This window comes from Paramormyrops kingsleyae, chromosome 5, assembly GCF_048594095.1.
Source record: "Paramormyrops kingsleyae isolate MSU_618 chromosome 5, PKINGS_0.4, whole genome shotgun sequence".
NCBI classification, from domain to species: domain Eukaryota; kingdom Metazoa; phylum Chordata; class Actinopteri; order Osteoglossiformes; family Mormyridae; genus Paramormyrops; species Paramormyrops kingsleyae.
The window spans coordinates 19,066,323-19,094,037 of NC_132801.1; the positions used below are offsets into that span (position 1 = coordinate 19,066,323).

Sequence of the window (27,715 nt, forward strand, 5' to 3'; positions counted from 1 at the left end):
TTAAACAAATCCTCTTTTATTCCGGTAAGTTAAAAAAATAATTACACAATATCGACATTTTACGAGTAGATTTCTTTTGGCAGGTAACAAAACACCCAACACTGGGCCTCGAAATAATGATCAATCCATAGTTAAAATATGAATTCCTTTATGGTTTCTCAATTCATTAAGGTATGTCAAGAAAATGGATGATCGCTTTGGACGTGGATACCTATGGGATCAGAAACAAAAAATGTAATTTTAGCCAGACAGACTAAGGTATGGGGTCATCAGAAAACATGCGACTTTGTGCGCACACAAAAAACAGAGGGAAAAATGTTTACTGAAAAGTGGAGGATGTGCAGAAACAGATTACCAGTAAATTAACAATAAAGATACAATATCTGCAGAACTAAAATGCATGACGTATTTCTCCACACACTGTCAAACTGATGTTTTAATAATTAGCGAGTGCACCTTCAATCCAAAAAGAAGTTTGTTTTTCTTTAGAAGTCTGACAAGTTTTCTTGTATCACCACAAATGAAAAATGCATTTGTATTTGAAAAGGGAAATCAAAACTATTTTTGAAATACTTTATGTATGATTTATTTATGAAATTGCCTACACTACATTTACCCCAAGAAGCATATTTTATATGTAACAAAAATTGATAGCCTTGTATTCCTGTGATATATATGTGCCAGGATATTGTAACTGGTGGAAAAAAAACTACAAACAATAGCGGTGAAGTACTGAACTCACCTGACAAAGAAAAATCTGCACCTGTATAATAGATACAATAGCAACCTTTAACATATATGAATAAGTAATGCAAAAAGATCATTCCATATCCCATACAGAACACACATTTAGCGTCCTATGGCAAATTAAAAACCTTTACCAGGAAATTCTCACCAAAAAGTCAGTTTCTCCATTTAAAACATACATTTCTCTTCAAAGAAAAAAAAATTGATTTAACACTTTCTAATATATTTGTCCATATAAGGCAATTCTTGTGTACAGTCATTTGTAACAAAATTTAAAATATAGCAGTGAATTATATTGAAAGTATAAATAAACTGTCTCTGCATCTCAATGTGAGTAGCAGGAGCTTCACAACACTTTTGACATAAATGGGCTTCTACAGCAGGTTCTCCAGGGCAGCCCGTCTCGTTCTCAGTTCAGCTAAGCCCTCATCTCACCTCGACCTCCAGCCGGTTACAGTGCACTTCAGAGAGGGAGGGGAAAAAGGTTGCAGATTCCATGATGGGGATGAGGAGATGCTGGTTAGCCGAAGAGCATGAGGTGGAGCTTACAGCCTGTCTCTCTTACGCACGCACGCACGCACACGCACACACACACACACACACACACACACACACACACACTTGTGGAATGCACAGGGTCTCTGCCCATTAGATGACTGGTGCCGATCTGTCGTTTGTCACCGTTGGTCGCAGCTTAACAGTGGCAAAGGGATTCCCTCCGCTGTGAAGGGAAGAAAATCGGTTAAGATGTTAGTTTGGTTATTAGTGCTGTCCAGAGGATGCAGATGAAGCAACAGTCCCATTCGAGAGAAATACTCACCTGAGGAAAGGAGGCTTTGAAGTACCATTATATTCAGACACCTATAAATGAGAACAGAAATAGTTCATGTAGGAAATGGGGAATTAAAAATCTGACCAGGAATGTTAACTGTTTGAATCTACATTAACTTCAGCTTCAGGTTATAAGCCTCTTTGAGATCTACCATCATGAATACAAAGTAATAATGGCTTAAGAATATGACTTCACTTAAAAGTTTGTAATTTACTTGAAACTGGCTGTAACAACAGACAACAGAATTCATCATATCATCCACTGCAAGAACTGCTGGCGTTCTGAGTGCCGAAAGTGAATCATCCTGCCTAAAACCGCATAATATTGTGAAGAAAAATGGAATGCTTCTTTGTCTAGCTGTGCGCTGCTGGAAATTAGGAAGCGTTCCAATATCCGCAAAACTTTACTGGAGCATCAAACTGACTATGCTCCTGCCATGTAAACCTTTAAATAAGGTGTCGAAAATATCAACATAAGGCACCATTATATATACATATATAAAAGCATGTATATATATATGCTTATAACCAGTGGTTATAATAAACATACATTTTAAGTCCATGGTACCTAAAATCCGACCTTTAATATATGTTTAGCATTAATACAAATAACTAATTCTAGGTAGTTTGTCATTTCAAGGGCGAGTGACTTAATAGTAAACAATACTGCATGTGTAGGACAATTTTAAAGTCAATTCTTCTCTGTTATCAGTTGTAAAACAATATGTGAACTCATCTATCTGGGTACACATTCCCTAAAAGTTTCCTCTATATGGTGAAATAGTTAGCGTTTGATGTCTATAGCGAATGTCTATAGCCCAGCTAAGTGTGTCACCAAACTGTCAACAGGTTTAAGTCATAATTGCTAAGACATGCCACTAGAGGGCAGATTCGGACAGGAGAGAGCAACAGCGGCAGAACTCAAAGGAGCTGTCCAAACTTGTATCCTGCCTCCAGGGCAAAGTCACCTCTCTTGGATCACGTGGGCACGTGGCAAATCTGTTCTTCCACCAACAGCAGCATATTTCTGCCAAAATCCTTAGGCAGCAATTACAGCCAAAGGACATTTAATCAGTGGAAGAAGCAATCTCAAGAGGCCAACAGTTTCACTCTGAAATCAGCTGACTCAATAGAGGCTCTAATTGTCCATGCAGGCCGTACAAGAACTGCTCATATCCCTTCAATTTCCTGTCCCAGTGTAGGAGCAAAACCAAGCCAGGAGCAACTGAATGTACCCACCCAATATTCTGAAGATGTCTGCAACAGTGAGAATGCTGACATCTAACTAAACATACTCTAGAAGGTCTAATCAATAGAACATTCTGCCCAAACACATTTCTAAAATTCCCAGTTTTTTTTAATACTATATTCTTAATATCAGTACATGAGCAGTCTACTCCTAGGAGCAAATATATCCACAACTATGCTTCCCACTTTACATTTTGCTACTGTGTTTAACGAAAACTTGTCTGTTGCTGGTTTTTACAAGCCAGCTTGTGTTACCCGAACTCAATATCATGAATAGAGCCGAGGCTGTTCCCTAAATGACCCCCATTTACCCCACCGGCAGCCGCTCGCGGGAGGAGGGAGCCCAGTGGTTTCAGGTTCGTCCTCGTGGTGAAATTCTATCGGAAGCGGGAGCCTGACCCCGGATGTGCAGTGCTAGCCTCTGCCTCCCACTATGCCGCTATGTCCCACGACCACACGGGGCCTTTAATATTACATACCGCTACAAAAGGGAGGCCGAGCCAAGTGAGGAAGCACTATGCAGATGCCTTGAGCGGTCGAACAAGAGCCACAAATCACAACCACTGTCAGTGCCAAAGAGCCTGGCTGGGAGCAGAGGCGCCCCCTGCTGGCATGCACCACATACAGGTAATTAAGGTGAAAGGGATCTTCAGATACTGCATATTACATTGATGGAGACTTGGCACTAGCGTCACAGAAATAAATATTGTATTGTGACATCTCTCCAGGAATTTGACTTTCTGCCTGGACAGGATTACTGGGTACAAGTAGTCACACCATTTGACCATCACTATGACTGTAAGCTGTTTACCACATAAATATTTAAAGAAAACAGCATCCCAACCCAGGGCAACCGTGCAGCCATGACAGGGATTCTCTTACACTGAGAATATTAATAAGAAACTAAACTTTTTTTTTTTTTTTATACTGACGTCAATGTATTGATTTTTTGCAATTTGACTGTACAAACATTTTGCTGAAGTCTAGTTTTTAGAAATGATTTCCTTGGTATTTCATACACTGTGAAAGCAGATAAAATAGTTAAAAATAAGATCTTGCATGTGTACTGTCACATTACTGTAGTTGATAAGTGTAGGTGTAGTTAGAACATATGATGTTCAGTAGTCCTACACACTGGCTATTAAAATGCTTTACATAATGGATATTAAAATTGTTTAAATACAAACAGACTTTAGAAAAGTGTTTATTACATTGAACATCTCTTCTCCCACATATTGGTTTGTTGCAATGTTCATTTTCTCCCTAAGTGGTCAATAAAAAGACTGAACAGACAGTAGATGAGGAAATGGTTGACTGTCTTCATCTCACTTTCAGCAAGGTAGGTCTCCAGTGACCCAAGGTAACCACTGACGGTAATAAACACCTCTCATCAATACTTCCTTAACAAGAAACCTCTAAAACTCAACTCCAACGACAGCTTAGAATCACTAACACACATGCCTGCTGAGAAGGGCAGCCATTTCCTAATCTCATTACCACAGGGGAGCAGTTACAGGAAGAGCCGTGGGCCGCATGCTGACCGTGTTCTCTGGCGAAGGCGTCGACGTGGAGCTCTTCGTGGGGGAGTTGCTATAATCTGGCGGAGGGAGCTCCATGCTGACTGGCTCTTTCTCCACAAAGCTGGCCAGGTTCTGCACAGGCGCTGGTACCTCTGTGCTGGGGCTGGAAACAGCAGCCAGAATGGTAGGAGACCATCCCCAGCAACTTCTTTAATTATCATGTTTTTTTATGGCAAACCCCATATGTAAGGTACTATCTGGAGGAGCATGTTCTATATTATTCCAAAGAGCACACCGTGTTCAATGCACACCATTCAGCCCTCACACCGCAAGTGCTCGGAGTTCACATCAGCATTTGCAAAACTGACATTTGGAAATTTCTGTTCTCAAAGCTGCATGATGAACATGCGCACACAAGTAAAACTTCGTGCACAGTGGTAAAAAGGACACTAAAGTATACACAAAGGGTTAAGAGAAACATTTTCCTACATGAGAGGTACTAAATTGCAAAATTTAGATTTATTACATATTATAGATGTGCATCAAAGTTATACTCTGGGATGTTACATTTATTAGGAAGCAAATTTCTCTAAGCCAGAAGAAGAATGGTATGAGTAGAAACGCAGAACGGAAATACAGAACTAATTTCATGAACTTATCTAAAAATGCTGGGAAGTCGAGGTGCTGAAATAAGAAACGTGCATGCGTGCGGGTTTCACCTGTTTTTGACCACTGGCTCTATGTAGGGGCGACAGTAGGATGAGGGAAACCAACCCCGTCTGAAAAAGGCAGCGAGAGGAGGAGCATTAAAGTGGCCACAAACAATTAAAAGTAAAAGAACGCTAAACTGGGATTTCAGCACAGGATCATCTGAAATCATTTTTAATATACGTCGTGAGTCTGCACAGTATTTATATAAAATGTTTTATTAACACAATATGTGTGAACGAAGCACATAATTAAAACTGGATATTGAAAGAGGGCTGGCTGCCCAGAGGGGAATTAGAGGAGCGAAGGATTGAGAAATCGCGCACCTTTAATTAAAAGTGCTCAGCCCCCTGTCAGGCAGCAAGGCCTGTTATGTCTGGCGTGCTCTTTCAAAGCTTTGTGCACAGAGTTACATGGAACTGCAGCTGGTTCCTGTAACTGCATTGTTAACTGAATGCTGTGGCAGCTTTCATGTGGGCTGTACTCCTCACTTTACACAAAACAATGTTCTCCTAAGTTTTTAAGCATTTAATTATTCGTCGGGGTCATGACATGATACCAAAAATGTCAAAGGTGAGCTTACTGAAGGAAATGTGACATAATGAACATACATGTGTGTAGTACTTTGGTGTGGACTCCTTGATGCACATCAAATCAATACAATTTCACATGGCACTGCAGAAAGTTGTATACAGTAATTTTTCACTTAAGTATATACAAACTGCCTTCTAAATGATCACTTTAAATCATTCAAATGATTATACCACAATTGAACAAAGGGATCACGCACATAGGGGATTTCCTTCCATCTTAAAGAAAAAATATTATAATGACCATTCTAGCATTCCAACAGAGCTGTTTAAAAAAAGATAAACCATTTAGGAAAAGTCTTATCTGGTTGCTTAGATACAACCTTACAGACCCAGATGTCGTTTACTTTGAAGGAGAAATCTGTTTGAAACCAGCTCTCATTATCTCAGCTGGTAAAAGCCAAATTAATAGAATATTACACTTTCTAGCAGGGGAAAAAGGTGATGACTCTTCCGGTAAGTTCAACATACAGCAGCCAGTGTTTTCAGCAACACACACTGGCAGCTGCCACTCATGTTGCTTGGCAACTATTATCCTGTTACTGCTTTTTAAGACAAATCTAATCCAGTGGCAGAGAAAGCTATCTGTGAATACAGAACATTTCAATAACGTTCTTCTGGGATCTGCACAAGCATTGTGTGGCTCTGTGGGTTAGGACTGTGTGCCCGTGATTGATAGGTCACAGGTTAAAAATCCTGTGGCTGACAGAGTGATTTCGCCATCGGCCCTGAGAAAGGCCCTTATCCCCTACAGCACCAGTAACACTGTCTGACCCTGTTGTCTAATCCTTACTTATACAGTGCTTTGTCCAAAAGTGGCTGCTAAATGCAACATTATAAATATATATGTCAGCAGACCCAAACTAACGCCACTTGGCAAAGGTTACTTGAATAAGTAATATAAATATTTCCTACAGCAAGGAAGTTGATGCATTAATGCGTGTCACGCGGACTACTAACTTTAGGGTGCCTTTACCTTTTCCCTCTTGTATGTTGATTCAGCCGCAGAGGACACTTTGTGCCTATTTAATAATTAACATTCAAGGCAGCTTTCCACTACATCTGTGACCATAACCGACTATGACCTCTGATCTCATTTCAATAATATCTCCATGGAATAAGAGGAAAAGCTTGTTTTGATGCAAAGGTTAAAAGAACTATAGATTATTTAAACTGGAGCCAGACTTGGTAAATAACACAAAACTATGATGTACTTTGGGCACTTTGTAATTGTATACGAATGTGATAAACTATTGAGAATGAACAGGCCACCCATAGAAAGCCACATTTGATGTAGATCACCACCTTAATTTACAGGCAGGATTTAGCACCCTGTAGTCAAACAGGACCTTAATTACAGATTAGGCTGCAGTAACTCTGGAATATGCATTGTTCTTTTGCAAATGTCAGTCAGCCCCCATTCCACTCAGCTGCCACTTCCCTTTGTCACTCGACGTTTCCACCAGGACACAGGTCGACACAGTACTGCAAGTGAATTCAGGTCTTACGCGGATCCTTCGCTTTTTTGCATGCGTTGAAGATTATACATCCTAGAGAGGATGCAGGCAGCGCACAGCCTGCAACGCATAGCACGGAACATTTCTGGTAGAGCCCTGAAGGTGTGGCCAGTCCATGGAGTCCGATTAGAAAAAGCCAGGTTTAAATATATGCACAATTCCAGCACAGTGATGTCATGTCCCCGGATAAAGCGCTGTTTGGTTTCTGTTAACGTTGGACCTTTTCACAAATTCCACCAAAATGCTGTCATCTACAGATGAGGCAGAGACTGTGTACTCGTTCCCCTAGGTGGCGTGTTTTCCCTCCATAACAGGATGCCGTAAGGAGGCGGAGGGTGCGCTTGTTTATAGCCCTTGAGTCAGCAGCCTATGGAGGACTTACCGCCCGGACTTCTCCAACTCTCCGTACAGCCAGCCGTCCTTCTCCTCCGGGACGAGGATTGTTATGATGTCACCCTCATCGAAGCTGAGCAGCGTGTCGTTGTTGCCGGCCGTGTGGGGGAAAATGGTTCGCACCTTGGGCCTCTGGGCCACGATCATGCCCATGGACACAGACCGGGGCAGCGTGCCCTCTTCGTTATTATCTGCCAGGCAGAGAGTGCCCACTACAGGTCATCAAGGGATATAATCAGTATTGAGCTGCAACGGTGCATTCTGTTATATTCTGTGATGCTGGAACAGTGAGTCATCAGAGCTAAAAACAGTACTGAGAGCATTAACTGTTTAAAAAATTCCGTCCATTTCCCATGACTGCTATTCTAGCAGTTTCCCCCAATCCCGTCCTCGGGGGCCCACAGCCAGTCCATGTTTTTGCTCCCTCCAAGCTCCCCGTCAGATACATTTTTGCACCGGGAGCTGGGAGGGAGCAAAAATGTGGAGGAGGCAGGGACACCCTCGATGGGAAGCCGGACAATCCTAAGACACACACTCACACTCTTCACATACACAGAGCCAGGTAATTAATCTGCAAATGTGGTGATAGAGATGATACATCCTGTTTAACTTACAAAATATAAATTTTGCTCATAGCTTCTGAACCATAACCAGAAAAGGGCCCGAGTGCCAGAACGTACCAGAGATGCGCTCTGCTGTGACGGGGGCCTTGGGCTCATCCTGGTGGAACATGTTAGCCAGTGGGCTAGTTTGGGCCTTCAGCGTTGGGGCTGGGGGTGGAATCAAGGTGTCTGTGTTGTTCTGAAGAGGGAAAAAAGAGAGAACTGTCAGCTTACTGCCACAAGAATTTATGACAACAGCCTGGAGGTGGGGAAGACTGTATTTTTACTGTGTTAGACCTGCATCACATATAACTTCCAAATATGTCCTTCACTGGAATGACTGGACATGCATAAGCTGGCTGGATGATAGCCCAGACAATACATCAGTGATGCCTGATATATCAGAATCAGTCAGGGAATTGACTCTTCGCTTATTACAATGATCATTTAACAACACTGTCATCATCACCAACATCATCACTACCACTGGCTGCTACATGCAGTGATAGAATCCCTTGTGACTGACCATGGTGTGGTGGTCCACCTTCGGGGACGGCTGTGGTGTGGTGGACAGCGGGGTGCGGAGACCTTCAATCATAGACATCACACTTTCTGGGACCTTGGTGGCATCTCCGCATTTGTCCTGCCAGCTGGGCAGCTTTGCAGAGAGCATCTCCTTGGCCTGCAGTGGGGGGTCCAGCCATGTTTAATCAAAGACAGGTCTTGGGAAAATGGTGTCATTTCCAGACCTAACTTACTGGAATGATATTGGCGACAAACTGCATAATAGTAATTGATAGTTTTTTTATCACCCAGATTGCCAGACATAACACTCCTATAGCTCTTATAGCGCTTGTCGAAATTACTAAACAGACATGTTTAACTTTAAACATAATGTATTTAAATATGATCAATCACCTCAATCGCCCTAACTACGCATTTTCAAGTGGCTTAACACCAAGTGACTAACGAAAATCATCTCCCATAAGGCTAACTGCAGAAAATTGTGTGAAGACATATTTATGGGTCAGGGAGATAAACAAAATAAGAAAATCATCTGCAGCAAAATACAGTAGAAGAGTTTGCGGATAAGCGCCGGATTTCCATGTGTCACCTTGTCGTGGAAGGTGGACATGTGGTAGGAGAAGTTGCAGTGCTTGTCAACCAGGAAGCAGAACCTCCTCTTCTCCTCCAGAAGGGCTTCCCGGCAGCCATCTGCCACGAACTTCTGCATGTCCATCTGACGGACGGTGATCACCTCCAGGCACTGTGGTGAGCGGTCACATGACATCGCCCCGTGAGCTTTACAACTACAGACAACTACTGTAGCATAACAACAATACAACTTACTGACACCTGGAGCGAGTTCCAACAGAACTGCCTCCGGTTAGAGATGTCACAATGGCTGTGTGCATATGTGGCGTAATTATACAGTTTTTGCTGAATTCTGTTCCAGATCTGATCTTACCAACCGTGTGCACCTTTGCTGCTTGTGGCATAGTAAGACTATCAGACACTTTTCAGAGGTCCTGAGTCCTGGCATGCAGAGATGAGTTTCTGGGCATAGCAGAAGGCCATTTTATGAATTTTATTGCTCTCCGCACTGTTGATCCCGGCTTAATCACAACTTTTTGTAGAGTGTCTGTTAGCAACCAAATTCAGCTTCAAAGCACTCACCCCACGCAAACAGACAAACACGTGCATACGCACACAGACCTGTAACCATGTCTTTCTGGGGGCCGCTCATTCATTTCTAAGGCAAAAATGCTAATGCTAACTATGACAACCTTAGCCCGACCCAGTCCTAACCACAGCCATAAGTAACCAAACAAAATTCAAAGTACATTTTTTGATTGCAGTCATGGATTTTTATTAAACTTAGTTTTCCCTTATGGGGACCAGCAATATTTGGGTATATCTGGAGTGTGCGCATACTGTACACACACGTGCTCACACACACGCGCTCACACACACGCGCTCACACACACGCATGCACACCTGCACAGAAGTGCCAGCGGACAGTGACTTAAGAACGAAACAGAATAAAAACAAAGTGCTGGGCTGTCTCTACCACTTATTCATTCCTCTGCAGGGTTGCCATGGTGATTGTAAAAGGCATTTCGTCTGTGACGTTTCAGTTTCTCTGTACTGTGACAGCCGCCTGTAGCTCCCAACCTGCTGCCCTATTGCCTTATGATCCCTTACTGCTGTATTTATGGCCACAAGTAGGGCACCATTTAACAGAGAGATGATGGTCTTTCAGTGCTATATAAAAAAAAAAATCAACACAACAAGGGCCCCCAAAACGACATATTACAGATCAATCAAGTACTTTCTCATGAACACAGGTTACGCATAAACAATGTAAAATGATTAATGGTGCAGCGAGGGAAGACTGGCTGGTAAACCTTTATTGTTCCATCCTTTTACCAGCTTCTCCAACAAAAGTGCCACAGTATTGGACTGGATCCACTTTCAGGAGAGCTGTGTTCCTTTTTAAATACCGCCCTCTACAGTCACCCTCACACTGACAACGAGCTTCCTTTTTAGGTGTAAAGGAAACCCAGGGCTCTATCTAAAAGGGCAGGGCAGTACTGATCCCCAGATGACTCACGGACCATATATGCAAAACAATGTATTGTACATCACATACATACATACATACATATATATACATATATATACATATATATATATATATATATATATACATATATATACATATATATATATATATATATATATATACATATACATATATATATATATATATATATATATATATATATATATATATATATATATATATATATATATATATATATATATATATATATATATATACACATACATACATACACACACACACACACACAAAGGCAGATGAGGTGTCTGACACATGCATTCCTACGGGCATAACCCTAATCCAAAGTAGAACAAGCCCTACCCAGTCCTAAGCTTAACCATACGTAACCAAACAAAGTACAAGACTTCTGGCATTTTTATTTTTTTGATTGCATTCACAGATCTTGATAAAGTTGAGTTTCCCCTTGTGAGGACCAAAAAATAACAGGTTTTTATCAAGGTCCAAATAACAGGTTTATATCATATTGTGGTCCCCACACTGTTATATATACACGCCGGCACGCACACACACACACACACACACACACACACACACACACACACACACACACACACACAGTACTGCTTCATCCTGTTTATTTTCACCATTTGGACATAATCACCAACATTTTTTTAAATAATCAAAACAAGGCATAAGGACACATACAATGAGATATAACACGGCAACGGACATTACTCGCAGAACACTGTTTCTCTCCCAGGAGTTCCCTTACTTGCACACAGACGCACACACTAAGTATACCTATATTCACACAGCCAGAGAAAGTTCCAAAATGGATTCCTGTTTCTCAGCATTAGGTTGGCCTTTGGAACTATCAGATCAATATAATGACTTACATGTTGGAGCAGGTCTAGGAGCATGACATCATCTAGCTATTCATTGCCTGCATGGACAAATATGCTTCTCCCTCCTTTGAACTTTCCATTGCCTACCATATTGAAATATGCCTTTCCTACCCATCCCAAAGGTAACTTTTACCTCAGAGTAGAAGAGGCCAATGTGAGGGCTGATGGGTGTAGAATTACCCATCTGTTAGTGACGTGTTTGTACCAGAAGCAGCAGACATGCATCCCAAAACGAGAGCATCAAACACAGAACTTATAATTCAGACACTGCAGCTCCTGGAGCCTGAAGACACCCATTCCTGCTTTTGAGGCTCATCCCAAACTTAAATAGCAGCAAAGTAAAGGCAGGGCTGATCGCTGATGCTTTTAAATGCATGCACAACACCCAGGTATGTAACCTGACAGATTCAGTCCAACATCTGATCTTGTGGAGACGGTTCTTATGGCAAATACAGCAGTGCCTCCCCTGGTTAAGCTGCTGGCATGTTATAGACCTCAAAAATAATCTTTCCCTCTAAACTGCACTATGATGGGCCTTAGCCCGATTTAACGTCAAGTAGGTTTGATCCATGATGCCCCGTCTCAACGGCAACAGCAGTTAATTATTCAAATTGAAAAAACAGTACTGAGTGATCTACACAGCATAAATTCAGTGGATATATCTTTCAGCTGAGTCTTGTCATTACGACTAGCTTTTCTACACTAATACGGCTGCTTTACTTTGGCCATATTATGAGAATCCCGGTATATTGTTTAAATAATAATAATAAAAAAAAGGACCAACAGCAATCAAATCTTCACAACAATGAAGGTGCGACTGGGAAACCTGAAGGGCAGGGGAGCAGACAGGATGTTCCTGGGAAGTGCCGTCTACCTCGCTGCCAAGGGTCAACGCCAGCTTAACAGAACTGAAAGGTAATAATAAAGTAGGAAGGCGCTCTCCGGCTCACCTCGTTTTCCTTGCTCTCATACTTGGACGCATTCTTTCCTTGGCTTTTCCTCCGCAGTTTCTTCAGGTCCGAATGCGACCTCTCCAGAAAGTCCTGTTTCACTTTGTGTTCGGTCTGGTACCTTTTGAAAGTGGCCTGCAGGAGCAAAGTTATTTTGGAGGCTCAGGCATGTACACAAACGTACTCATACACCGGCACAACCTTTCCAAGGCGGGGATATAAGAGACAGTAACGTTACTTACATTCATGTATTTCACGTCCAGTTCCGTTTTCCGTTCCAGCTCGGAGATGATCTCCTTGTGGAACCTTTTGAACTGCAAATGGGAAACACAAGTTTTAGTTTTGAAGAGACGTTTTACAGTTACTGAAAACCATGAGGTACGGAGTCTCAGACAAAAGACAAAGGGAATACCGCCCGACTTACTGGCAAGAACTAGTCTTAAAGTAGGATTAACAAATGTGTCACAGGCAGGCTTTTCCCAGAGCTAGGCCGAGGCCCCCACGCTCCAAGTATGGTGATCACATTTCTCAAAGTACTGCTTCCATGAAAATTATCATACACCTTCATACTAATTAATCTCACTTTGACAAGTGCCAAAACAAACATCCACAATGCGCCAGCCTTTTAGGCCGGCTTCTGATTGTTTTTGTTTCCAAGTTGCAAAAATAGCACAATGCACATAATCACACACACTGGCATTCTGTGAAAATGTGTGCTGGAAAAATATATAATGCATTCTTGGATAACAGACAGCTTTTGCAATCGAGTTTACGCCATCATTCAGATTAGAGTTTCGATTGCCACTGCTGATTAAACCCTGGTGCGTCAGCTGTGCAGGAAAAGCCCACAAGAAACTAAGTCCAAGAGGACAGAACACTTTGGGGGGGGGGTGGACGGGGGGTTAGTCAAACCATGCTTAAATAGAAATTAGGCCTCACTTTCTTGTACTGACCTGTCTATAGCAAGAATCAGAGCCTGGAATGGTATGTCTCTACTAGGAAGATTTTAATAGTACTAGCTGTTGTAATGATTTCCAAGAGCAGTGCATATATCTCCAACTATTTCAGACTGCATTTCACAGTCAGACCGATGTATTGGTTGGCTGATCAAAACGGCTCATATTAAAGTTCCACGAATTTTATCAGCATCGGCGGAACACCTTCTTATAAAGCACCAATAATGTCTCTTAAAAATTTATGATGCAGACAGGAGTCGTTTCACTGGAGAAAATGCTGAGATGCTATACTTCCTGCGTTGTAACTCACCACTCTTAGCCTGAGAGCATTAGCACCTTTGGCCAAAGAGTTGTTAGTGATCATCTGGGAATGGGAATAGATGTCTCACAAAAACTATATCACCCATTTTTTTTTTGAGTGTGTAAATGCAGTTCATTTGGTAGTAGAAGAGGCAGTTTACTTCAAATTTGCAGTTTTTGAGCAGCTCATGTTACAATAAACGATTCACTTTACTTAATTGTAAACGCAGGCACTTTTTGGAATATGTTTATGGGATGCCACACATGTACGCTGCACACGTTAGATGTTTAAGTACATGCCTCTTGCTGCTCCACCCTGCCAAAGAGCTCTAAGCAGCGTGAGCGCGCGTGATGGCCATGCTGCAGCGTGCATGCGCTGACGTGCTCAGCGAGAGCACTGCGCTGTTGAAATCCCCACAGGGCGACCGCTAAGGGCATGCCCGGGCACTCCCCTATGTTCTCGACAGGAAAAACAGCCGTCACGCTTCCCATGAGAAACAAGAAGGCAGGACGTGTACCTTAAATCAACACTACTACCCCTAATGAAATTGCACAGGAGTGAATCAGAGGCACCACTTGGCAGCCGATTACTTGGCTGGGGCTGCCAGACTGGAGGGGGGAGAAGTGTTTTTTTTTTTTTTTTTTTTTTTAAATGGGGAATGACCAGCATCATGGGGAACACAGGATCCGCAGCAGCATGACGGAAAACACAGAGTCGGGACACTTACGTTGTCCTCCAGCTCAAGGTGGATCTTCTTTTGAACCTCGGAAACCTCCATGAGCACCACGCCTGATGGGAGAGGAAATGAAGCAGAGTCATTCCGGGATGCGGCTGAAGGGCACGAGTCACTCCAGGTGTGACCCGGTGTCATGCATTAGCAGCCTCGGGTTGCGGAGGTCCTCGCGTCCCAGCCCGTTCACACGGGGAAACGCATTCGCCTGTAGAGACGCCACCGGCTGAATGAGACACTGTCATCGGCCACCTGCACTCTGCCGTCAGCCATGGTTTCGATGGGTGTAATTTGGGCCCAGGCTGCACAGGGCTTGACCTTTTCTCTGACCTTTTCCCTTTATGCAGTATGTTCTTCTGAAGAAAAACAGTACCTTTCCAGTTCATTGCAGATCCTCCTGTGGATTGCATGCAACTCGTCAAGGCAGATTTCAGTATTAAGATAAAGAAAGGCAGTGATTAAGAGGAGCTGGGCCAAAAAGCAGTCAGTGATGACCTTCTCGGCTGCAACACGCAGCCTGTATTACTGAGCTTGTATGTGGAAAAAACCCATCAAGCCTGAGGAACCAACTACTAACCAGGGTTAATTTGAGGGCTAAATTCTTTTTTCCCCCACTTTTTTTTAATACACAGCAACTAGTGTATTAACCAGCCGAAGTCCATGTTGATTTTGAAGTATAAATGACATTTCAGTCTCGTTTAATATTTTTGCAAAGCCATTATGATAACCAAAGGCAGCCTGAAAAACACGAAAACAGGACCGCAGCGTGTTCACATCTCCATTAGCACAGCTACGACAGCAAGTATCAAAGCTACTGAGTACATCTTTGAAGATGAATGACAGAGCGAACACATGATATATTTTTTTTCACCCTGGCCAAATTATGCCTTTGAGAGAAAAGTAAAATATATATGTGTATCTACACACATACACATAATCTAAAAGATAAGTGTAACACTGGCAATGAAAGGCTAAACATCCATTCTAAGCAGCATACTTCAAAAAAGTTTATGAGATGTGTATATTAAAAACCTGTTTGCAATCCCTGCTTCCATACAGATAATACTGTGCAAAATCATTTTCAGCAATTCCCAATGACAACCACAAACATTCGGGCCAAACACTGTAAACAAGGTAAAGCATGATGCATCATAGGCAATAAACATCTGCTGTTACGAACCTAACAGGTGGGATCGGTACAGTGGCAGCACCGGTGGGGAACGGAACCGGCTGAAGCTACATATATTCATAGCTTCCCCTCTCTTGGTACTATGCAGGGCAGATATATGAAAATCCAGTCTTTTTGGTATTAGTGGTTCATATGAACATTGAACCAAAACCTTTACCCAGGAACTATCAGGATTTGAAGGATGTTTCAGTCTAGATCCCTATTCCCATTGAGACCATGGAGTCAGCAGCATGCATCTCAAACTCAACATTCACTACTCCTTTGTGTGGTGAAGGACAGACTGCTTTTCGGCAGAGACGACCCCGAGCAGCAAGTACATGCATGTGAAGGTTGCTCTCTGGGGCTGGCATTTCACAAGGCACGGCTAGCACAGCCCCGCTATCTAAAGGTCAGCAGAACATCCTGCTAAATGCAGCCTTTGTACAGAAAGGGAGCACCGTGCACCGGCAGCTTTCACTGCATCGGGGAAAAAACCAGAGGGCGTGGACCACAAAGGTTACAGTGTGCAAAAAGTCAACTGTAGGGCTAAGAAAACCCTGATTATTACAGCCAGATGAAATGTACATCTATATATACACACATCGAACAGGGCAATTATAATCACCTTTGTGTGAGTGGGGAGCAATTGAAGATCTGGTTCAACACTGAAATATAGCAAAAAGTTACTTCTGTAACAGATTTCTTTTTTGTGCACCTGATGTACAATGTCACGAGCTTTGGATACACATATTGTCCAGGTTAGACCTATAGTCAGCAAGGTAAGGCTCCTATTCTATAGCTATATCATCTTCTGAGAAAGTTCTGAGAAAGACGGCACCACCAGAACCATCCACCTAGCTCGAAAGTGACCCGCATCATTGTGCAACTCAAATGGTTGTGCAAGTTCCCTCGGATTTTTCATCATTACTCAATGTTGAAAATATTTCCCACTCTCGCCTTTGCTTGAATACATAGGCTAACTTAATAAAATCGGGCTTTTGGGACATTTTGGATGAATGTATATAGTTCCGTCAGTGTCTTGTTGTATATTTCTTCTTTATATGCACTATTTACTATATCAGCATCTAAACAATAAATGTGGGTTTCAGAAACCCACTTCCTTGTTTTCCAAGGGTGTTTAATGTTGCATGCATTTGCACACAAGGAGTTTCTACAAGAACACACCCAACACTGGCAGGTCCCACCTACAGTGGCACTGTGAAGCCGACTCGGGGAGAACCTCTGTTAGGTTGCTATGGATTAGTTGTTTCTTCTGGTTAATTTTACATCGGCGTGACTCAGAAAGGCAGTGTCCCAATACACAGTCTCGAGCCAAAGCACACATTCAATACCTGCCTGCTGTAACAAAACACCAAAATAACAGTAACAGCAACCAGGCAGAGCATTGTTACTGGTACGTCAGTACAGCGTCAGTGCAATGTCGGGAATCAAGCAGGCCGTGCTACACAGTGCCTCCCTTACAGGAGCAGTCTGTGATAAATGGCATTCAGGTTTGAAATTAATGAGTATATCATATCTCTCTCTCACACACACACAGGCAGACTGGATATATCAAATGTGTGTAGAGTGTGACACACCGCTAGGTCACTGGAAAAAAGGGTGTTGGTCAGAGAGATTGGGATTGTGCTATGCTCATGTCATCAGTGGGCTGATGACTGTTTGCCTAAACCACCCCCCCCCACCCCCTGCCCACAACCTTCAGGACCATCTCACCAGACGCAGATTCACCAGTCAGCACCCTGTAAGTGTGACAGCCGTCTGCCTAAGCCATTGGTAATGGGCCTGTGCTTACTTGACCTGATCGAGTCTGAGGGGCACGGATATCTTACGTCATGCCTAAAAAGGATGACTACTTCAGAGCTCAGATGGTCAAAGTCAACAACGGGGAGCAGATCTGAAGAGGAGGATCCTCGGCAGCTGGCCCGTATTTAAGTGGCAAATTATTAGCAAGTGGGCATCCAAGAGAAAGTGAAAAAAATAAACTAACAATCTTAATGTCAAGGTCAGCCATGTTTATGGTCAAATGTCTACTGTGACTGTAAATAAACACTAAATCCTGGGGGGCAGGGTAGGGAGTGGTGAAGAGCTTCCTGCCATACTTTCAGCCACGGATAATAGTCAACCTGAAAAACACTGTAAATCACACATAAAAATGTGCACGATAATGAATACTAGTGTGTGTCACACTGCATTTCGGGTTAAGCCAGAAGGACTGCAAGCAGTTTGGGATCATTGCTTTCCATGGTGTGACAAAAATGTGAAGAGTATGAATGACCAAATGACTAGATAGGGAGACGACCGAGAGAGCAAAGGGCCACTCCCTGAATGCTTTATTAATGTAATATACGGCAGAACATACCGGCATGTTAATGGGTCGTATCCTACAAATAGAAAAGCTGCGGAATACCTTTACATTACACCTTGGCCCTTGACAGTCCCCTTCAGGCTAGAAACTCAGCACTTTCTCAAGAGCAACCGCATGACAAAATGGTTCCTTTGACTAAAATAGAGGCACAATCAAAGGAAACACTATTCCTATTTAGAGCACAGTGTGGAGTACAATAAAAAAATACAGTTATTGTTTAGGATTATTTACCATGGCTGACGGATCATAAATAGCCATAGGGAAATGTGGATGGATGGAAATTCACAATGGGATTTAACCCAAATGTGTGTGTGTGTGTGTGTGTGTGTGTGTGTGTGTGTGTGTGTGTGTATATATATATATATATATATATATATATATATATATATATATATATATATATATATATATCACAGCCATGCAGTGAAGTCTGATAACACACCACTTATCTTGTACCTTGTATTCTGTTCACATCAAAAAAAATCAGTTAATCTCATATGACTAAAAAGCTGTGGTTGTACACAGAAGTAATGAGGATTTGGGGCATAAGGTGACTGAAATATGGATAAGCAGAGCAGAAGCAGGGCAGGGTCTTGTAGCACATGTAAAGAGAGGCGTGTCACACCATATACTCACAATGGTGCTTTCAAGGTCACTGAATGACAGGAAGGAGCCGGGCAGTCTGGACCCAGCTTTGCCATTTCTCACCAGCTTGTATGCTCCTTGTGTTCCATTGCTGCATACCAAACTGGCATTTGGTCGGCTTTGTTGAGAATAGAAGGCTAGGGCTGGATGCATCGTTACGACTGAAAATGTCACAGCATGATACTTGTACTCAATACCTCTAGTCCTCGAGTAAATCTCAATGTTGTTTTCCGACCAAAGATGGCCAGAGAACCTCAAGTACCCAACAAATTTAAACAGATTTGTAAAACTTGCTGACTTCGTACATGCCATCTTATCCATGGAGGATAAGACAAGAACTGTGGAAGGAACATGGTCTCTGAATGTCTGGATGGGCTTTGCCCAAATGTCTACTTTTATTGCTGACTTAGTAATATATCCAGCATTTGCTGAATCCGGAAATATTATGACAAATTTGTTTTACAGTGGGTTTTGGAAAGGGGTTCATGTAATCAGAGACAGGTACATTTACCATGTACATTTGCGTCTGTCAGTGGTATGGATTGATTCTCAGTCAAAGCAAAAAAATGAGCACTCAGTCAGCAGAGTAACTTCTTAATGTTGTTGAAGCTCAAACCTGAACCTTATCCATAACAGAAAGGTGACACCGGCAACAAACCGCCAGGACTCTAGCGGCAACGCCAACAAAACGTTCATCTCCAGTGACAAGACTGGTCTTTCTTCATGCTTTTCATGATCAGTCTTATGCACCCACAATATTCATTGAGGGAAGGAATGAGATATTCCCAAGCACAGGACCATATTCTGTAGCCAGAGACAAACGACTTAGCATAAAGTTAAAATGCGCATCTCTAAATTCCATTAGCTATGATGTCAGCAAACATGCATAAAATGCTACATTCAAGCTGCACCCTCCCGGCACCCTGAAGGTTGCTTGATTTATTTAGGTACTGCTCACAAATACCACTGTGTCTCTATTGCATGCATCTTTGTCACAATGCCATGTCCTGTTTCAAGTTGTCGTCCCCCTCCCCCCCCCAGGAAAGGGAAAGTACAAATCACATACTGTACCAAGTAACACTGACATCCAGCCTCAGAACTACACAGGCATTTACCTATAACTGGGAACGGTATCAAGAACTCAATACTCAAGACATTTAAAAGTGAAATTACAGTTAGTGGCATGCTGTGTCTACATTGTCAAATCATACATGCAACCAAAGCATTTCGATTACCTTTAACATACCATTTTCCTCAGCTATGGAAATGCCATTGAGACACTTTCACAAACCGTCTACAGTACTACACATGAAAATACATACCTATTGTGGAACTTAGCATTTCCGCTTAACAAATATCAGCCACAGAGATGTGAAAAGGCTGTGCGGCTCAAACATTAAACGCTGGCATAACTTAAAAATCCTGAAAACCTGACAACTGCAGGCATGTCAAAATCATCTCAACCCAGCACAGCATCACCTGGGTGCTGTACTAACCCTGGGTGAGTCATGAGTTCACAGGCCTTCCTGTAAAGATGATTAGAAAGCTACAATCATGCCTGTCCTGACAACAACTTCGGTTCTCATACACTCAGTGTCTTTGCCAAGGGTAGAAAGAAATGCTTGTTTGCCCAAATTACAAAGCAGTCCTGCTCTGCACTAGAACAGTATGCATCCTAAGCCAGTTACTTCAGGATCAATCCCACATGCAAACATACTCATGATTAATTCATAATGTTGTGGAAGTTTTTATTTAGGTCATCAATGTAGATGTGTCTGCGGCTCAGGAGGCGGTGTGCGGCCGTGGGTGAGGATTCTGTGTCTGTCAATGAAAGGTTGCCGTTTTAAATCCCATGGCTGGCATAGTGATTTCACTTAATCTCAATTGCTCCAGGGACTGGCGGACCCTGCTCTCTCGATCGTATGTGGCATCTGCCGAGTACTGTGGGGGGGTGCCACAACGTCATAAAATTACAAGGAATGTAATTAGCCATTGTATTTAAAAGAATGTTTACTTTAAAAAGTGAAACACCAGAGAAACTATATGGCCAAAAATATGTATACAGCAGCTGGTCCAGCATCTCAATCTGAAATCAAGGGGTTTCATATTAAGCTTGTCTATTGGGGCCTCTTCTGCTCATCTGGGAAGACTTTCCATTACATTTGGAACATTAATGGTGGGATTTGCTGCCATTCAGGTTGTGTTTTGATGTTGGGTGATAAGGTCCCTTTACGTGAGCTTGTGCAGCCTCCAATTTCACAAATAACCCTGCTCCCAAGATGTTTCTACTTCGCCATCGCTTCACTTAACCAGGGTAACTATAGCAGCTCAGAAATATAGCAAACTGACTTGTTGAAGAGACGGCATCCCGTGATGGTGCCAAGTTGAAAATCACGAACCTCTTCTGTACGGCCACCCATTCTGCTGCCACCATTGTTGCTGGTGATTGGATGTGCTTAGTTATACAGGTGTGTCAGCAAAGGGTGCGGCTTAATTAGTGAACTCCTCTAACTAAGAAGGGTGTCCACATACTTTTGGCTATACAGCATTGCATCACAAGAATACAACTGGCAGTGTGCTATGTGAATCACAAGAGGACGGGCACATTGCTATTTTGAAGACCACAATTCTTGGACTGCAGCTAAGCCTACAAGCCTGCCATTGCTGTGTGAACATTACAGTAAGAATGCAGTGTGTGGATAGAGGGATAATGATTGTAGTAGGTCTTGGCTCAAAGACCTGACAGAAGTTTATCCTTATTGTGGCAATAATTTATCATGGTGGATTTACAAACAATGTTACACTTGTACCATCAGCTGGAATACATAAACAAATGAACAAACAAATAAATAAATAGCATATATTTGCATCAAACCATACAAACAATGAAATGGCACACCAAGATGAGTTAAATAAAGTGCTAATTTGGATAGTAGAATCTATTTTCCTAATGCAAAAAATATAGCCGCTGCTCAAAAAGCAAGATACAATAAGTCCTGGAAAAATCTAGTACAAGTTCCTAGTTCTGATAAATGTTATGTTGACAGAAACATTAAAGTTTCCTTATAACAGGGCAAAGAGTACACCAGAACAGATTTGTAATAGGCCACAGGGTATACCAGACCAACAGATTCAAAATATTCCACAGCGTACACCAAACTTGATTCAGAAGTTCTGTCCACAAACAGAGATGGATAACTTGTAACATGAATAAAGTTCCTCCAGACAAGAATCCACTCATTCTGCTTTCAAGAGCCAGCTGTGTCTAGACAAGCTGACTTTTGCACCAGCGCCTTCAAACGAGGGCCTGCGGTATACTTAAAGTGGCAGATGGCGGGGGGGAGAAAAGCAGCCTCTGTCTGGCTGTTTGCTCTGCTTGTTTGCTGCTGCCTGCTGTGCAGCGTATGAGAGAATTCACACTGCCGCGCGGGGCGGCCGGGGAGCCGAGGCCTCGCACACATGGCCACACAGAGCCGGCGCAGATCTGCAGTGATTTAACCCGGCGAGTCGGCAGTAATGGAGAACAATGAGAAGCCGACAAGCTTAACAAGCCAAATTAGCACATGCTCTTCAGAGGAAATGGGATAAGATCATTTGTTTGTCTGTGGTCAACAAGACAGATGCTCAGTGTGTCATAACAGGGAAGTTATCTGCAGTTGTGTTATGTGATTAAGATCTTCATGATTGGAAAACAGTCGGAATTCTCTATACCACTCTCTTTTATTTCTACTAATACCAGGGAAACAGAAAAAGACAAAATAAATCAGGCATTAAGACATGTTTTAATAAAGCATGCATCACTTAAAAGAAAAACTGCACTATATTGCAGTTCATCAATGGCGAACCAAACAGACTAAGACATCCATTGTCTTGAAGATGCAAACATTTCAAAATAAATTAACCAATGTTAGCACCCATAATCAACATATAGCATCAACACTGCGGTGAAGAGTGGAAACTTGTGGTAAGATTAAACAGAAATTTTCACTGTGCATACCACATTTCCATTAAGAGGTTGACCAAATGCTTATAAATGATGCACTACCACATAGCAAGGCAGGTCTAATGGATATTCAAAGATACATTTCAACTGTTTTCAAAAGAGTTTTGGAATTTAGTTTCCTTTAACAAGTATGGGTCAAAACAGTACCCATCTAGTAAACATCAGAATGTTTTCTGACCATCTACTGTACTTGTATGTAATGTGGATAATATCAAGTTTCAGCCAGAGTGAACTCATCCAGGACACATTGGAATTCATTAATCAGGTTGAAGCATTTGGTAATTGATGTGTGAGCAGAAAACTGAGCTCACATTGAAGTCAGCCAGATTCCTCAGCTGAAAACTCACCCAATTCCCTGGAGACTGGCGACACGGCTGCATTTTCCCCAATCTTCGAAACGGCATCAAAATACATTTTTCCAGCTATGGTCATTGCTGCAAAGGAACAAATGCAGAATGACTTCACCAGCTGCCTTTCTATGGCTTCTTGATATGCCAGCTCATTAATAAATGGGAATCTCTAGTGTTTAAGTAAGATATAAAAATGCTTCTAAAACACCAGCTAAATGTGTAAATTTACCTGCCACTGACTTCTCATAGCTCTTCCCCAGGTTGATCAGGTTCCTGAGCCCAGGGTTAAACTGCTCCATGACATTCTGGGTGGGGGGAAAAGCATAGTCAAAAATCTTATCCTGTAGGAATATTGCCACACTAATGAGATTAAATGGTAAATTTGTACTGTACATTTCACCTCACAAGAAAATTTAATACAAAATTTGTTTACATCCATAACCCAACCAGAGGTAAACTCCCAAAAATGAACTTGAATTATCTTCAATGGACATTTGGAAAATGGTTTGGCAAAACCAGATTAATTACTAGTTTACCAGATTTGCATCCAAATTGAATCGGTGCTCCCAAAAGGGACACATATGGGAATAAATCAGTTGCTGAACGGAGACTTCTCTATTCTCCATTACTGCATCTGGTTGGTTTCACTTGGACATTAAAATTTAAATATATATATATATATATATATATATATATATATATTATATATATATAAAAAATAAATCTCTAAATATTTTAATAGGTTCTTTCTGAGGTTTTTTTTTAAGTCTTAAGTCTTTTTAAAAATATATTTATAACCCTGAAAAATATAGCCTCAGTAGCAAAACAAATGAGGATTACTCAATATAAGACTTAAGGATATTAAGGTGTAAAGTAACAATAGATTTACATTAATTAGTGCAAAATTACACATATGAACCAATACATGTTATTTGCTAAACTGTTTTTGTAACATTTGTACAATGTAACTAAAAGATGAAACATCTACAACAGGTTTTATCAGGCCAATAATCCCTGAAGATGAAAGTGAAACTAAACGTTCCAAAGAACCAAAACTTTAATGCAGCTTACATACCTAATCCCATTTACATCTGAAAGTTTAATTGAAGCTACTTTGGTTAAACTCTTTGCTCAAGGATACAACAGCATGTCCCTCAAGAAGATTTGATCTGACAAGCTTTTATTCTAAGGGTCAGTTCCTAGTGTCCTACATTACCTCAAAGTGTGGGTTTTGCATAAAAATTGATGTCACTTTTGGCAAACATTTACCAAGTCTCAGAAAGGAGTTAAAAAGCATGAAAACTATATGTATGAAATACTAATTTGATGAAGTATCATTCAATATTATTAAAATGATGGATGACATGAAATGGACAGATGCAGAAGAAACTGAACAACAAGGAATGACAGCCACCATAAAGCACAAATGATTAGCTACAGTTAAAATCAAACAGAAATTATTATCATGGGTTTACAGTACATTTGCTTGTACTATATGCTAAGCTTATTTTTTTTCTGTCACCAGCCAAACTTGTACATTTCCAAGCAAATAAAATTAAAACCTTTGAACAGAATAAAATGATCCTTTGTTTTCAAAGGGGGATAAAAACAATGAAAACGTTTTTATTGATTTGTATCAGAAGTCAATGAAGAAAATATACGTGCTGCCAAAACATATTCGCTTTGTCAAATTTAATTCCCAACAACCAAGCAAGAGCAGCCAGCCAGCTAAGCCCTCCCTGTGCACATTGACCCGACCAAAATATGTTAAGATGCAGGATACGATAACTTATAGCCGTTAAGCCTTGCATATACACATTCCACCTACAAAAGAGATAGGCTAACTTTGGCTTTTGCTACCTTCCAGCACTGAAGCTCATGCTGAAATTGTTGTTTTTTTTTTTTTTTTTTTTAACTGTAAGGGAACAATGGGATAGAAAAACATTCGTGAGGGTTATCAGCTCTATCGACTCTACCCAATATACGAAGGAAACCCTGCAAAGTACCCCCAGCCCCCACCCCAAAGTAAAGCCTGTTAATATTGCCATGCTGAATGTAGTATTTACCTATAAGCAAAGTCACCATAACCATTTAGAGTAACAAATGAATCATATGTATTTACCAGAAACTCACATGGTGATAGATATTTTTTTTTCTCCTCCTTGAAAGACAACGGGATAGTGATCAGATATCTGGTTTGGACAGGATCTTCTGGTTTCACCTCCTATTGTAGTCTACTTTCAATCTCCATTTCAACAGATTTTTTTTTTCCGTTAAGCAAATATCAAATAGAGAAACCCTGATTATCACCATAACACATGACCAAATCGCTCTAACATCAGACTGCTAAGGTTCTCAGGATGCACCAACTATGGTAAGCAGCTCAATAGAAAGTAATGGCAAACCTAGGACTAGACATCTTTCGACAGCACGTGATTGCAAGATAAGTATGGGAACATTCAGGAAGCACCTCATTATCTTTAACCTTGGATCTAAACCTATAGTGCTTGCCTGTAATAACAATGTATATTTTATGCTTTGTGACAGACCTGCTCTGATAGCGCCCTGTATTTGCCAGGAGAAGATTTAGATTACTGAGACACTAAATACTGCAGTTTAGCAAAAGAAAATGTAGCCAAGTACCACTTATTACCCAACTAATTTCATATTATTACCTGACTTCATATTACTTGAATAAATATGTAATGACTTCATAATATAACCTAATCCAAAACATGTACATATTTGAGGTGTGTTACAGTACCACTGGGTAATTTATCAGAAATGCACTGAGAGTCTATCTGTGAAGAAGCTTGCAACCAAAGTTCAGCTAATGCTAACACATACCATGTGGTACCATCAACTTCCCTGTCTCCTACATTCTATGCTTATATAAACTACTTATGAAACATATGCAGGAATAAAACATTTATATTTTATATATGTGGTACGTGTGAGTGAGTGTGAAGGAGAGAGAGACATATTTTTGTGTTTACAATTTATGCAACAGGTCACATTCCAGGTGGCACACCTGCCTACATACTGGGTAATTTGTGAGGTAAATTATTAAAAATAAGGCTAAATAAAAAGTTAAAGCGACGATTCAGTTGCTTCAATCGGGTATACATTCACGTTTATTTCAAATGAGAATCAAACCCAAACGCGCACAAGTGTTGGCATGTCACACACAAACCTGTTTTAATTATTAACTTTATTTTTCTTCCATACAGCTGTTCCTGTAGTGCAAAGTCCCTTCAGCGTTACCTTAAAAGTTTAAATTTTATTGAAATGCTCCCCAAATAAAATGCTCGACAGGTCCTCTTTGATTTCCCAAGGCACACCCTCTCTTAAACAATGATGAAAAAGTCATGTATCGCGTACACCCAGATAATAAGAACAAACAAGTTTCTTCACCGCGCTTAACTAACCGGTTGCCACTACGTGTAAGTGTAATACTGCCGGGATAAATTTAATTCGACACCATCAAATAGTCGTCAGCCCCGTCTTCTATATAAAGTTAACAGCAACGCCAAAGAGTTGCAAGGAATAATAACAAAACATTCAAAGTACATTCAAAATAAAGTTCCCATGTTACTGGAACATTAACACAAGTCGTCCCTGTTGAAACTACTTGGGTGTGCCACTGAAAAAATGCTGGTGGAAACCAATGAGGCCAGTAATCAGTAATGCCAAGCTTTTGTAATGCATATACCTGTTTAACCGATGCCAGAAAACCAAAGCAAATGCGAAAGATACACCAATAATGTAAATATGACGTGTCGCCTGGTCGCCTCTCATTCTATAAAGGTTACTTCAGAAATGCAATGCAGTAAATGTAATTATATAACACTGTCCATATCGGAGGACTGCACACTAGTAATGGGAAAGAATGCGCAAATAAGTCTGCTCCACATTGTCCCTCCAGCGGCCCCCCGAGATCGCATAAAACATGGTTTTCCATCGGCAAAAACCAAAGGAAATGTCTCACAGACTCAACTTTCATCTCTACGGTAGATTAAATTAACCTGAACGCCAGAAGTGCAACACAAGCATCGCTATTTAACTTCTCTCGGCGCTCCTAATGGGAAAAGGGAGGCACTTGGAAAAAGCCGGAGCGGCCCGTAACGTGACCGGCATGGGAGACGGTAATCGCGCGTCCGAAATCCGCCTTACCCTGTACGTACTCTCGGTGAGCTTGTTCACCTCTTCCGGATCCCTGGACATATTCGTATTCCTCTGCAGTCCTAATTTCCACTATCAAAACCAGCCGGTATCCTATTATTCACTGGAAAACGAAAAAAGGTAACAAAACGCGCGGACCATAGATGAGATACTCCCGTTTACGAACACGAGGAGCGTTATTTGGACCAGACTAAAACAAGAACAAAAGTAATTCTTTTTAAATAATAATAATAATAAAAAAAAACAGGGAGCAAAAGTGTAGGTGCCGAGACGGCGAGCGCGGACGTACGCCCGTTGCTGAAGGCAGCCTATAACGCAAACTGTCAAACTTCTGTGTGTGTGATTGTGTGTGTGTGGCAGTGTGGAGACACTAAAGGTGAGAGCTGTGACGTCACG

General features: G+C 41.5%; 1 protein-coding gene across 4 annotated transcripts; it reads right to left on the reverse strand.

The window, feature by feature from the left end:
• baiap2l1a (BAR/IMD domain containing adaptor protein 2 like 1a) lies at nucleotides 1-27,715 on the reverse strand. 4 transcript variants are annotated; one of them, XR_002837926.2, is made up of 15 exons: nucleotides 27,311-27,714; nucleotides 23,367-23,442; nucleotides 23,135-23,221; nucleotides 14,583-14,644; nucleotides 12,841-12,912; nucleotides 12,599-12,733; nucleotides 9,271-9,423; nucleotides 8,683-8,838; nucleotides 8,235-8,355; nucleotides 7,544-7,766; nucleotides 5,066-5,125; nucleotides 4,368-4,509; nucleotides 1,568-1,608; nucleotides 743-1,468; nucleotides 1-211 (listed from the first exon to the last, which is right to left on the reverse strand). XR_002837926.2 is itself a non-coding variant. In XM_023809169.2 (14 exons), the coding sequence occupies exons 2-14, from the start codon at nucleotides 23,434-23,436 to the stop codon at nucleotides 1,396-1,398; spliced, it is 1,395 nt and encodes a 464-aa protein (XP_023664937.2). In that variant the 5' UTR covers nucleotides 23,437-23,442; nucleotides 27,322-27,715; the 3' UTR covers nucleotides 1-1,395. The 4 variants fall into 4 exon arrangements, 3 of the variants coding, with proteins under 3 accessions (XP_023664937.2, XP_023664934.2, XP_023664936.2); XM_023809169.2 differs by having other exon boundaries at nucleotides 1-1,468; nucleotides 27,322-27,715; XM_023809166.2 differs by having other exon boundaries at nucleotides 1-1,468.